The 14,028-nt window shown below is 35.0% G+C and overlaps 1 protein-coding gene across 2 annotated transcripts; it reads right to left on the reverse strand.

Moving 5' to 3' along the window:
• Positions 1-1,434: 1,434 nt before the first annotated feature.
• Positions 1,435-11,822, reverse strand: LOC111051177 (macrophage migration inhibitory factor homolog). 2 transcript variants are annotated; one of them, XM_022337612.2, is made up of 3 exons: positions 11,352-11,822; positions 4,807-4,979; positions 1,435-1,645 (listed from the first exon to the last, which is right to left on the reverse strand). In XM_022337612.2, the coding sequence occupies exons 1-3, from the start codon at positions 11,457-11,459 to the stop codon at positions 1,567-1,569; spliced, it is 360 nt and encodes a 119-aa protein (XP_022193304.1). In that variant the 5' UTR covers positions 11,460-11,822; the 3' UTR covers positions 1,435-1,566. The 2 variants fall into 2 exon arrangements, with proteins under 2 accessions (XP_022193304.1, XP_039277278.1); XM_039421344.1 differs by having other exon boundaries at positions 11,390-11,646.
• Positions 11,823-14,028: the final 2,206 nt, after the last annotated feature.

Below are 14,028 nucleotides of genomic sequence, written 5' to 3' on the forward strand. Positions count from 1 at the left end.
CTATCAAAAGTTTTAGAATCTATCATCCATCTTAGTGTGTGATTACTTGAGTAAACATGACATACTCTCAGAAGTTCAATTTGGATTCAGAAAGAACAAGTCTACCATCAATGCTATTGACTCCATGATTAAAAAGGTACTCAGGGCTTATGAGGATAAAAAATATGCTCTGGCCACATTTTGCGATCTCAGTAAAGGATTCGATTGCGTGGATCGCGATGTGCTTCTGAGTAAACTGGTTCATTATGGCATTGTTGGTAGCAAATTCAATAACATTTTCGCCTCTTTCCTCAGTGACCGAAAACAAATTGTTTGCATAGGAAAGGAAAAATCTCAAGTTAATGAGATAAAAAGTGGGGTGCCACAGGGATCGGTTTTGGGACCATTATTGTTCATTGATGATTAATGATCTGCCACTCTGTACAAGCAATGCTGATTCTATAATTTATGCGGATGATACAACTTTTTTTAATGTTAGTTCAAATTTCGAAATCCTCCAGAATGAAGCTAAGAACAGTTTGTCTGAGGCTTCAAAGTGGTTCAGAGCCAATGGTTTTTCACTCAATGAAAATAAAACTCAAGAAAATATTTTTAGCTTGAAGAGTTTGCCTATGGAGAGCCGTTTGTCAAGTTACTAGGTGTTTTTATTGACAGCAAACTTTCATGGGAGCCACACATTAAATATATTACTTCCAAGTTATCCAGAGTGGTATACTTGCTGAGAAATTTGATAGACTGTGTCCCCACGTCTTATGTCAAATCAGCATACTTTGCTTTTTTCCAGAGTATAATCGCGTATGGGCTTTTACTCTGGGGGAATAGTCCACATGTTCAAGATATATTGATAATCCAAAAAAAAGTTATAAGAATAATCACAAATTCTGAAAGATGGGCTCATTGTAAACCGTTATTCGCTCAAATCGGTATACTGACAGTAATAAACCTTTATATTTTTACTTGGATGACTAGATCTCAGGAAAGCTATGAAGTTGTTGGAATGAGAATGTTTAATAAATTACCACATGAGTGGATAGAAGCTCCATTTCAATTATTCAGAAATAGACAACATAGCTGGTTAATTAAAAATCCATTTTATAGTGTGAGAGTTTTTCGAATTTCAACAAATTATTCTTTAAGATGAACTATTTTATACTATTTTTTCTAGTATTCATGTTATTTCTTCTATGTAATATTTTACGTGTATGTTATTTTGACTGGTGTTTCTTACATTAACCCTCCATGTTATAATATAGGTTGACTATGTTTGCTAAACAATAATTTCTGATGTTGTCCATAACTAATGTAATGTTGAGCGGCAATAAAATTATATTTATTTATTTATATCCATATACCCAAATAAATAAATATATACAGAACTTGCTCGTTTAATATAATAGAATGAAAAGGAATTGAATACCAGTAAGAACATATATATTGATTATTTTTACCTGTTTATTAGTAACAAAAATAGATTATCATCGCTTCATACTTTGATCATACATTATCATGACTTAATGGACATTTTTCAAAGATCTGAATTAAATTCTCAATGTTGATGCTCCGCATTCAGCCAAATATTTCATGGAAAGTTGTTCCATTGTAGCCAACAACCGAAGTCGGTGAATCGGTGAATGTAATGTACATTCTGAAACAAATACCAAATATAATAATCAGATGGTATAAACCCAATGAAGTGATTGATTGTATAAATGACTAGCTGGCCCGGCGAATGTCGTACCGATAAAAAGTCAACGTATCTCATGTCATACTTGACTTTATTTGCTGAATCATGAAATTCATCTGACAATCAATATTTTTATTTACATCACAATACGGACTTCTTATGTGCTTAGTCATGCAGCATTTATTATTCCAAAAACATATTCTTCTCAATCAATTGGTAGTAATCAGTGAAGTGTTGAATTGAAAGAAATAGATAGGTTAAATCAGTGTTTCAAAAATAAATTTGATGCGTTCATAGTTGTTGATTGTCAATAAATGGTTCGGGAAATATGCGATGTACGATGAATCACACAGAATTTCATATTCTTTCCATCTTCCATTTTAGGATGAATATCAGCTAAGCTAAATTAACAAAAAAAAAGGTAAATTATTCTGCTATTCTTCAGTAATCAATGAATGCAATACGAACAACTCTCTTTCATGAGGTGAATCATTTTTACTTTCCTTGCCCTATTACCATAGGCAAAGAAAGTATTGCTTTCCGAAAAAAATTAAGGTACCCAATTTCTAAATTTCTATACGTTTCAAGGTCCCCTGAGTTTAAAAAAGTGGTTTTTGGGTATTGGTCCGTATGTGTATGTGTGTCTGTGTAGGCTACAATATATCTCATCTCCCAATTAACGGAATGACTTGAAATTTGGAACTTGAGGTCCTTACAATATGTAATGTAAAGAAAATAAATAAATATAAGAATATAAACAGTAGGATATGTCCAAAAACAGGGGTTTAGGCGGTTTTCTCGAAAACGGCTTCAACGATTTTGATCAAATTTATACCTATAATAGTCATTGATAAGCTCTAACAACTGTGACAAGTCCCATATCTGTAAAAATTTCAGGAGCTCCACCCTATCTATGCAAAGTTTGATATTAGATTCCCAATTATCAGGCTTCAGATACAATCTGAACAAAAAATTTAAAGTGGAAAAGATTGAGCATGAAAATCTCTACAATTATTAATGTTCACTAACATTTTCACCTAAAATTGAGAATAAGCTCGAAATTCGATAAAATGTGATTATCCAATTGCAAACTGTTGGCAACTGTTGATTCTATTAAATCATTCACTATGAAGAGATATCAGACCTCGTATGTCTCCAGCGTTATTGTCCTGTCACCAGCTGGCTCAGATCTTTGTTTAGTAGACTTGAGATGCGCATGAACACTCGCGTCAGGTGATCAATTTTCATAACGGCAAGGAAAGTTGTGTGAGTGCACCACACCAGATTTTTCAGTTTCTCATTGATAGGGGACTGATAATATTATTTGTATAGGTCTTCTAAGGAACCATTATCTACAGCTGGTACCAATCAACTACACTTCAACTCCAAACTACCGTATAAAGCAGAAGTGACCTGTTTATTACAGCTGGTAACTTTAGATGCTAAATCAAATTATCACAACATGATCTTTAATCATGATGATCTTTCCGTTCTTCGGTAACCGCTTGGCCGGCAAGTACTAAAACATAGGTCTGTAAAATGGATTAATAAATAATCATTTTAGTCCCCCTATTAGAATTTCTGGTGAGAAACCATCCCCAATATCCACACAACATATTCCCAAAGTTTCATGCCGTTCTTGTCAAGTCTATAGGGAACAAACGAACACACACATACAGACATTCACTTTTTATATATATATATACAGAATGTTTCAAAAATAGTGCCGAACATTTTAGGGTATTGTTTCTGCATGATAGGAGAGTATAAAATGTCGTTTTTCAAGTGTCCAAAACTCAGCGGTTATCCTTATAGCTGCCATTTTGTTTTTTTTTTTCACTTATTATTTTCACTTGAGATTTTTATCTCAAGAACGAAATATTGATCAGAAATTTGGCATGCATGTTTATGCTATAAAGACTCAAATTTGAAAAATAAAATAAAACATTTTTAATCTAAATTTTCAAAATGGCGGCCATTTTAAATTTTTGTTTGCAAATTTCACAAAACCCGTTAACTTTGAAGAAAATTTACAAGAGACAGAAAAGTTAGCAAATTTCATCAAGATTTCAAGGATACCTTATTTATAAAGATTGGTCGAAGATGAACAGAGAAATTAATTCTTTTCGCATGACCACTTTTCACAAGATCATCTGAAAAACATTGTAAAATCAGCTGTTTGGCCATTTGGAGCCATACCGAGTTTCAAAGCTCCATCTTAAATACAATATTGGAATTAAAAATTTAATATTGATGTTTAAATGGTGAAAGTGGTCATGCATGAAGTACGAAAAGAATTAAATTCTCTGTTGTTCTTCGACCAATCTTAATAAATAAGGTATCCTTGAAATCTTGATGAAATTTGCTAAATCTTTTGTCTCTTGTAAATTTTCTTCAAAGTGAACGGTTTTTGTGAAATTTGTATAGATTAAACTCATTCTATATGGGAGAAAGGATAACGAACTTCCATTTATAGTTAAAGCAATACAATAACCAGTTTTTTCACAGCACATATCAAGTTCAACAAATTTCTACATGAGCAAATATTTGCTTGGATGTAAAATATAAATACGAATTTAATTTGGTGCTTTGAAGACCAGGCAGTACAGTAGGCTAGCGTCGTTCAGGATATCATTAAGGAGGATTCCGATTCCCACATATCAGTAAACGTGTGCGCTACAGTGAGAATATTCCCATGAAATCTAATGGGACTATTCATACGAGCCGGGCCGAGTGGAAATAGTCCCACTAAAACGTATTGGAATAATAATATTAACTCTACTTTACCGGGCACGTAAACTGATATTGATACGTGGAGTCCAGTTTAATTGTATTTCTGTCAGTGTTATGTAGTTCTGGGGAAAAAATTATGTTCATATGTGAAGGGTTTCCTCCATCTGTGAACGCCACTACCGACTGAAAACTACTGTCCTCGTTATTCATTACTGGCTACAACTACTGTCCCCGTCTGCAGCAGCCTATTCGTTGATTATTTCTGAATAAATTGACAAATTTTATCAATACTTTTCTTTGTAAGAGTGAATCTCGTAATCCATATTTTTCTCGAAGTATGGAACAGAAGAACAAATTTTGTAAATTATACCTGAGAACTGAGAACTTACCTATTTTTGGGAATCCCTAGGGCTTCTTCGATATGCTTGAATAGAGCTGCTGAAATGACTTTATTCTGAGCAACCCCAAGCTGTCCAATACTCATGAGTGACGCTTGACCAGTTGGCTCAGTAGTTCCCCCAAATGACATCATTTGGTCTGGTACAATTAGCACGGCACAGTACTAGAATTCAAAAATGTCAAATTGAAGACAATTCCTTAAAGCTCATAATGTTTACTCAAGAACGTGAACAGTCCTGATAATTTATAAACAATGTAATCTTGATAATAGAAAGAAGAATGGGGAATATTTTATGAATCTTCTAAGAAACCTTTCACTCATATCTCATATTGAGAAATGAGATTATTTTGCTAAAATCTGTATTTCCTATTGGGCGACTCATGAAAAAGGATTTGGAAAATTTCCAACAATAATATTTTTTACGAATTATAAGAACTGATCACGTCTCATGATATATGCTATGTTTAATGGCTACGATATCCTATACTCCATGAATACCCTACAAAAAAGCTGGGCAGTATATGATTTCTAATCCTTTTTTTAAAAGCCTCTCCACTCATCCCAAAACTTGTTTATAACACCCCAAAGGAATTTCAATAACACAGTCAGCAACATAAATAGTCACCACTACAGCCTATTTATAGACACATTGGTTCTATTAACAGATTTAAAGAGAGTAGCGTATCATGGGGGGATGAGGAGCGTTTCAGGAACGACTAAACTTGAAATTCTAAGCTCGATACACAGGTTTCGTTTTAGTAATAGCGGTGCTTATTTGGATGGTTCTTTTTTCAGTTTTCCAATGTATTCTTCAAGTAGGTTAGAACTTGAAAAGGGAGATATGAAAGGTTTGTAAGTTTAGTAAATTATTTGTATCTTGAATTTCAAAGAACTAGATTGAAGTGGAATAATATTCTCATATCTTAATCATGTCTCTTCGTGGAAAATGACACATATAAAAAAAACAAGTTTTTCAACTACAAGCTAAATAGATTAGTTGATATATCAACTTTTTCCAAGAACTAATGAATAGGAAACGTTAATATTCGGTAGCCTCAGCTAGAGTTTAAACAGGGTTTAGAAAGTTTGTTAGCGATAGAACCAAAATCGGCGTTTAACCAGCGTTTTTTTGCGTTGTCTCAGTCAACTGGTTTTTGAATCAAGCCTGAAAGTCGAAAGTCTGTATTGACCATTTGACGGAAGGAAGGAAGCTGAAATAAATGCAGGCGTGCAAAGCAAGCCTGCTGGTCTTAATTTCTGGATGATTCAAACGGGTGTTCATTGGCGGACTATTGTGGCGAGTATTTTCATAAATGACCTTAGTATGGATGGAAAAGCCCTGCTGTTCGCTGACGATACAACTCTCATTGCACAAGAAGAGGATCCACAATTGGCCGTACTGAGGTCTGCTGAACTGTTGGAGGAGGCGAGCACATGGTTTAGGGCAAACAGACAGTGTATGAATGGAGAGAAGACACAGAATGTTCTGTGCACCCTGAGGCATGGTCAATCTCCTTTTGGTGGGCCTGAGGTTAATCTCCTTGGATTCATGGTTGATTCATCACTGACATGGGACCAGCACATTGATATGATAGGCTATGTAACCGACTCTCCAAAGTAATATATCTGATACGGAAACTGAGAAGCCATGTTCCAAGGAGTTACCTGGTTACTGCATACCATGGTCTGTTTCATAGCCACATCAACTATGGGATTGCACTTTGGGGGCATGCAAGTGGATGTCACAGAAGAAAGTGATTTGTATAATAACATCATCACCATACTTGGAGCATTGTCGCCCGCTGTTCAGGAGGCTGGGAATACTCACTGTCTTCAGTCAATATGTGCTGAACTCCCTTGTACTTCTGAAAGGCCAACTTCACACACACCAAGCAATAGGCCAGATACACAACTATTCAACTAGTGGGCGAGACAACATTGACCTTCCCTACTCTAGATTGGCTAAGGTGCACACTTGCTACCCAATGCGCGTATTAAAAATCTACAATAGACTTCCACTGCATGTGCGGGAGCTGGAGGTGAGAGTGTTCAAGAAAGTGCTCCGAGAGAAGCTAATTAACCTCCCTCTCTATTCTTTGAGTGAGGAGGAGATTGTATGTTTTGCCAGTCTCTTCGATCGGCCATCTTGACGAGATTAGTGTACATATTTGAACGTTTGTGCTTTTATTAATCGACAATGTCTATCTAGTATATACACTGGACACAGACAGAAGAAAAATTGAATTGAGTATTTCATACGGAGTTTGGCAAAATTCTAGCCGGTGTGCTCCCCCTGTTATTTCAGTTATTATTGAAGATATCGACTCAATTTTTTTTAAATGAAATAGGAGGAAAAAATAAAGCGTGCTAGCCTATTTTGAAACAATTTAGTTCGATTTTAATATTAGAAATAGCTGTTTCAAAACTAACCTTATTTTGAAGAAAGGACGATTCTAAATATATTATTATCTCAACTATTTTTTTAAAGGTATCAACTTAATTTTTTTCTGATGAAAGAAGAAGAAAAAATAGGTGTTGCTTCTATGAATTCTATTTTGAAAGACTAATAAAATAAAAAAACAGATTGAATTTCTGAAATGAGACTCAACAATGAAGAATGAACTGTGAATAATGAAGCCAATAGCACAGCTGACTCATATATTGCCAAGTTGAAGATTTCAAAATAAGCGATTGCTCGAATGCATTAATTCAACTTCTTCGAAAGTGATTGAAGAGTACCGGTAACTGCAGGCAAGCATGGACATTGGAATACAATATAATTGATTAATCGATGAATTAAATAGAAATTAGATATTAGTCTGGGAAGTTTTCATTAAATTAGAGTTTCTAAAGCTGACCCTGAAACAGAACAGAAATTGGTCATTTTTAGTAAATGTGACTAACAATTGTATCTCACAATATTGTATCTTAACTATTTTTGAAGATATCATTTTTTTTTATTGATGAGGAAGAAAAAATAGGTGTCGGAAATATAAATTTTATCCTAAAATACTAATTTAAACATTAAAAAAACAATTATGTCAATTTATGTGAGGTTCAAGTCATTTACATTTATAGTAATTAAGATGATTGAATAGAATAATTGAACATTGAGATAGAATTCAATAGTTGAGATAGAGAGATTTTTCAAAAGTAGAGACTCTTGGAGTATGGGAAGAACTTTAAAGTTAAGAACTAGGAGTTGAAGAAGTGGTAAACAATGTACAAACCTTTACTTTTGATCACATTTTCTTATGACAATGATAAATTTTAATTGAATGAACTCTTGAATCAAGTCAAATAATTACTAACCTGAACAAGTCTAACCAAAGCTTACTGAGCCTGGGCCAAGACCAAATCTCTCCTAAACTAAGCTTTTTCTAAACTGAGATTTTCCGAACCTAAGCTTTTCCTCACCTTAGCTTCACCTAAATTGAGTTTTTCCTAACCTAAGCTTTCACTAACCAAAGCTTTCCCTAATCAAAGCTTTTCCTAACACAAGCTTTACCTAACCTTAGCTTCTTCTAACCTAAGCTTTCTCTAACCTTAACTTTTTCCTAACGTTTGCTTCTCCTTACCTACATTTCTCCTAACTCAAAGCTTTTCCTAACCTAAAGCTTTTCCTAACGTAAGCTTTCACTAACCAAAGCTTCTCCTAACCTAAGCTTTCCCTAACCTTAACTTTTCCCAACCAAAGCTTTTCCCAACCTAAGCTTTTCCTAAACTAAGCTTTTGTCAACCTAAGCTTTTGTCAACCTAAGCTTTTCCTAACCTAAGCTTTTCCCAACCTAAGCTTTTCCCAAACTTAGCTTCTCCTAACCTAAGTTTCTCCTAACTCAAAGGTTTTCCTCAACTAAGCCTTCACTAACCAAAGCTTTTCCTAACGTAAGCTTCCCAAACCATAGCTTTACCTGACCTTAGATTCTCCTAACCTAAGCTTTCTTAACCAAAGCTTTTCCCAACCAAAGCTTTTTCCTAACCCAAGCTTTTCTCAACCTGAGCTTTTCCTAAAGAAAGCTTTTCCTAACCTTAGCTTCTCCTAACCTAAGCTTTTCCTAACTTTATCTTTTCCTAACATGGGCTTTCCCTAACTTAAGATTCTCCTAGCCTCAGCTTTTCCTAACCTATTTTTTCCCAACCTAAGCTTTCCCTAACTTGTGCTTTTCTTAACCTAAGCATTTCCCATCACAGCTTTCCCTAACCAAAGCTTTTCCTAACCTAAGCTTTCACAAACCAAAGCTTTCCCTAACCAAAGCTTTTCCTAACCTAAGCTTCCTCTAATCTAATCTTTTCCTAACCCAACAGTTTCCTAACCTAAGTGTCTCCTAACCCAAGCTTCTCCTAACCTAAGTTTCTCCTAACTCAAAGTTTTTCCTAACCTGAGCTTTCACTAACCATAGCTTTCCCTAACCAGAGCATTTCCTAACCTAAAGCTTTTCCTAACCTGAGCTTTCACTAACCAATGTTTCCCCTAACCAATGCTTTTCCCAACCTAAGCTTTACCCAACCTTAGCTTCTCCTAAACTAAGCTTTCCCCAATTTTAACTGTTCCTAACCATAGCTCTTCCTAACCTATGCTTTTCCCAACCTAAGCTTTTCCTAACCTTAGCTTCTCCTAACCTAAGTTTCAACAAACTCAAAGCTTTTCCTCACCTAAGCTTCCACTAACCAAAGCTTTCCCCAACCAAAGCTTTTCCTAACCTAAGCTTTCCCAAACCTAAGCTTTAGCCTACTCAACTTTAGATTCTCCTAACCTCGACTTCTCCTAACCTAAGCTTTCCTAACCAAAGCCTTTCCCAACCTAAGCTTATTCCTAACTCAAGATTTTCTCATCCTAAACTTTTTCTAACCAAAGCTTTTTCCAACCTTAGCTTCTCCTTACCTAAGCTTTTCCTAATCTTATCTTTTCCTAAAATGGGCTTTCCCTAACCTTAGATTTTCCTAACCTATTTTTTCCCCAACCTAAGCTTTACCTAACCTAAGCTTTCCCTAACTTGTGCTTTTCTTAACCTAAGCATTTCCTAATCGAAGCTTTTCCTAACCAAAGCTTTTCCTAACCTAATCTTTCACAAACCAAAGCTTTCCCTAACCTAATTTTTTCCCAACACAACAGTTTCCTAACCAAAGTTTCTCCTAACCCAAGTTTCTCCTAACCTAAGTTTCTCCTAACCTAAGCTTTTCCTAACCTAAGATTTTCAACCTGAGCGTTTCTAAGCTAAGACTTCCTAACCAAATCTTTTCTATGCAAAATCTCTCTAACCTAACCTCCCCTAACCAAAGCTTTCCTAACCTAACCTTTTTCAACCCAAACCTTTGTAACCTGAGTTTTCTATTATCCCCAACCCAACAAAGCCTAAGCTAAACTAACTAATGCAGTTAAGCCCAACCATTGAGCTCCCCTTTAACCAAGCATAGTCCAACCTAATATAACAAAGCCTTACCAGATAAAGACTGAGCAACCCTCAGACTTGCTCAGTCTTCATCACTTAAGGTTTGATAGTCACATCAAACTTTGGTAGGTAGGGTTTCATCAATAGCATTAGATACAGGAGAAAATGTGGTCAGCAGTAATGGTTAGCTCCATTTAAAAATATTCTCAACATTTTTCAGGCAAAAACCGGCACATTTTTCATATTTTCCAGATTTCCTATCAACTTCATCAATAGCATTAAATACACGAGAAAATGTGGTCAGCAGTAATCGTTAGCTCTTTCATGGAGTATATCAAATTGAAGTTTGTAAAACAATAACAATAAAATGAATATTTAACTCTGGAATCATTAATCAAGTTGAAATCGCAATCTTTCTTATCGAGCAATTTCAAAAACCGATGACAACTCTATTTAGCATGCTACAAATTTGTGACCTTTAGAGAATAGAGCAGCAACTCTACAACTCTATGGTGCTAGTAAAAACATGATATGATTATAGGTTAGACAAAATTCAATATTTGCTAATAATATTAAATTTCATCGATTAAAATTGTTATTCAGTTACCGACACGTATTTTTTCTTCTTCTATCATTAAAAAATTTAGTCCCATATCTTTAATAATAGTTGATACAAATAATTATAATAATTAGAATCGTCCTTTCTTCAAAATAAGGTTAGTTTTGAAACAGCTATTTCTAATATTAAAATTGAATCGAATGGTATAAAAATATTCTAGCGCGCTTTATTTTGTCTTCCTCTTTCATTAAAAAAAATTTGAATCGATATCTTCAATAATAACTGAGATAACAGGGGGAGCTCACCGGCTAGAGCTTAGCCCGGACGGTGGGCAGTTTAGGTGTTTTCTAAGCTTTGTTTATGACTAAACTTGATGAATAACTCCTCACTTTTATAATATTTTATTTGAAAGCAAAATTAATATACGGTATTACAGCAGTAGACCTCCGATGCTCTGATTTTTGGGTGGTCTCATGTTATCGTAAGGCGTACCGGTACAATTTCATGATAACCAAAAGCTACATGAGTGGATATTTTTGAAACATAAACTACGGTAACGAATTTAAAAAATTGAATGTAACTCACACTTTCTGGCTTTGAGAGCACTTTAGCAAGCAACTTACTGGTTGTCTTGAGAAAGTCTTCTGGTACTTTACTTTTTGGAACATTTGTTTCAATCCTGAGGAGCGGCATATCTTGAGTTTTTAGAAAGACCGTATTTTAATGACAACACTTGAATCACCTCGCTGTTGATTGACCTTGACTTTACAAAAGGTCTTTTACGAGATTGATGAGAACTGAACTCTAAAATATTGATAAATTTGAAAGATTTCAATGTCAACAAGTTACAACATAACCTTCAAATTTGATTGACAAGAAAATATCGATACTGTTTTACGATCGATCGATCTTGACCATCGGTATTTACTATTTTATATCGAAAATCGAAGCTTCTCTAGGTTGCGGAAAACCAGCACCATTATAATGATGTATTACATAAATGTACAATGTACATTTATGTCATAAATTATGTATTCTTTGCCAACACAACCAACAGAAATGGGACAAACTGTGCTATTGCAACAAAATGGGTCGACGACAAACTAGGTATTTTTTCCGATCCAGCTTGCCTCACGCACACGACAAGCTGGGTTTACTCGAGTATGGGGTCGCGGAATTCCACCACCCCTGGCCGAAAAATTCTATTGACCAAACGTTGACAACTTGATACTTACGATACTTACTTGATACTTAATATTATTCTCCCACTGGAAGCGCGTTTGCGCCGTGGTCGTCAGATATTTTATCATAATATATAGAGCTCAATTTCCTTATGGTTCCTGGTGTCCGTGTGGTGAGATTCTTTCCTCAAAGTATTCTTGTAAACTATAGTATGGTCTTGTTGTGAGGAATTTTCTTAGTTCATTTTCAAATTGACTCAAGTTTTCCAAGGTCTTCAATTCATTTGGCAAGCAGTTGTATATCCTAGCGCAGATATATTTGGGTCCATATTGGGTCAGTCTGAATTGTACCACTAACACATGAGTGTCATTCCTTCGACTGGTGTTGTAGTGGTGATATTGCTGATTGCTCAAAAAAGTATCTGGCTTCCTTCTAGTCATCAAACACGCCTCCAAAACAAACAGTGCAGGTAGTGTTAGAATGCCAGCCTCCACAAACAAGGGTCTACAGTTGGCGAGGTATGGTTGCCTGAAGATAGTCCTTACAATTCGTTTCTGCAGAAGTAAAAGTCTTTCCATGTGTAGACTGTTTCCCCAGAATAGTACACCATAATTTATTATACTATGAAAACAGCCGTAGTGAACATTCATAAGTACTTCTCGATCTAGGAGTGGTTGAAGACAGCGCATCATATAGCAAATAGCAGTCAGTCTTGTTGATAGGTTCTCAATGTGTAGTCGCAAGTCCAGGTTGTCTGATATGGATATGCCTAAGTATTTTGTACTCTCCACCACACTCACATTAGATCCCTCCAATCTGAGGAGAGTAGTACTTTTATACTTTTTCCTATTGTAGAACTGCAGAATTTTGGTTTTCCCCTTGTTTAGCAATAATTTATTTATATGACACCATTTACTCACTTCATTTAGACCGGATTGTGCTTTAACTTTTTGTGTAGTTAAGAAGTTGATATTGTGGTAATTATTAATATTGAATGAAAAAGACTAAGAAATTGTCAAAAAACCACTGATTTATTGATAATTAGAAGGACCGGTTTTGGTTATTACACCATTGTCAATCTCTGATAAACTAAAACTGAATACAAGAGTAGCAGAATTTATACTAGTAGGCGAGTACTGCTATTGGTCAAGGGCATGAACGCCTGCCATTGGCCTAAAGCTAGACAGTCTCCTCCCACTCAACGGTGTGACAAAATGGCGGCTAAAGGAACAGAATTGCCATGATAATAAAATTTTCTTTCAGTACAAAATAAGAACCAAGAAAACAAGTGTGAAAGATAATAAAACAGATATGTAAATGGAAAAACAATTGACTAAGTTATGCTTACAATTTTATGATAAAACTAAATTTGTAGTGTTGTATTGGTTGAAATGAATCTGGTCATTTAAACTATACTGGGAATTTTCCTTAATTACTCTTGTTATTTCTAAAGCCTCTAGAATATTCAAAGATCTGCCTTTGTTATTAACATGCAGAAACTCAACATTCTCCTTAACTGTGAACTTGTGATTATTTTTGTTATCAAATGTTCTGCAATGTTAGATTCCCCATTTTGTTTATTCCAATCTCTGATGTGTTCTTTAATTCTACTTTTGAAACTTCTACCAGTCTGACCCACATAACAAGCATTACAATCATCACATTTAAGTTTGTACACCCCGCTTTTATCCCAAATATACATTTTGTCTTTACTCCAGCTAAATAGACTATTTGAAATCGGTTTGGTCTTGAAAGCAACATGAAATCCATTCCTCTTCAATTTTCGATTTTAAATAGTCTATTTAGCTGGAGTAAAGACAAAATTGATATTTGGGATAAAAGCGGGGTGTACAAACTTAAATGTGATGATTGTAATGCTTGATAGGTGGGTCAGACTGGTAGAAGTTTCAAAAGTAGAACTAAAAGTTTTTCCATTTACATATCTGTTTTATTATCTTTCACACTTGTTTTCTTGGTTCTTATTTTGTACTGAAAGTAAATTTTATTATCATGGCGATTCTGTTGCTTTAGCCGCCATTTTGTCACACCATTGAGTGGGAGGAGACTGTCTAGCATTAGG

The sequence above is a fragment of the Nilaparvata lugens genome, chromosome 2 (assembly GCF_014356525.2).
Source record: "Nilaparvata lugens isolate BPH chromosome 2, ASM1435652v1, whole genome shotgun sequence".
In the NCBI taxonomy this organism is placed as follows: domain Eukaryota; kingdom Metazoa; phylum Arthropoda; class Insecta; order Hemiptera; family Delphacidae; genus Nilaparvata; species Nilaparvata lugens.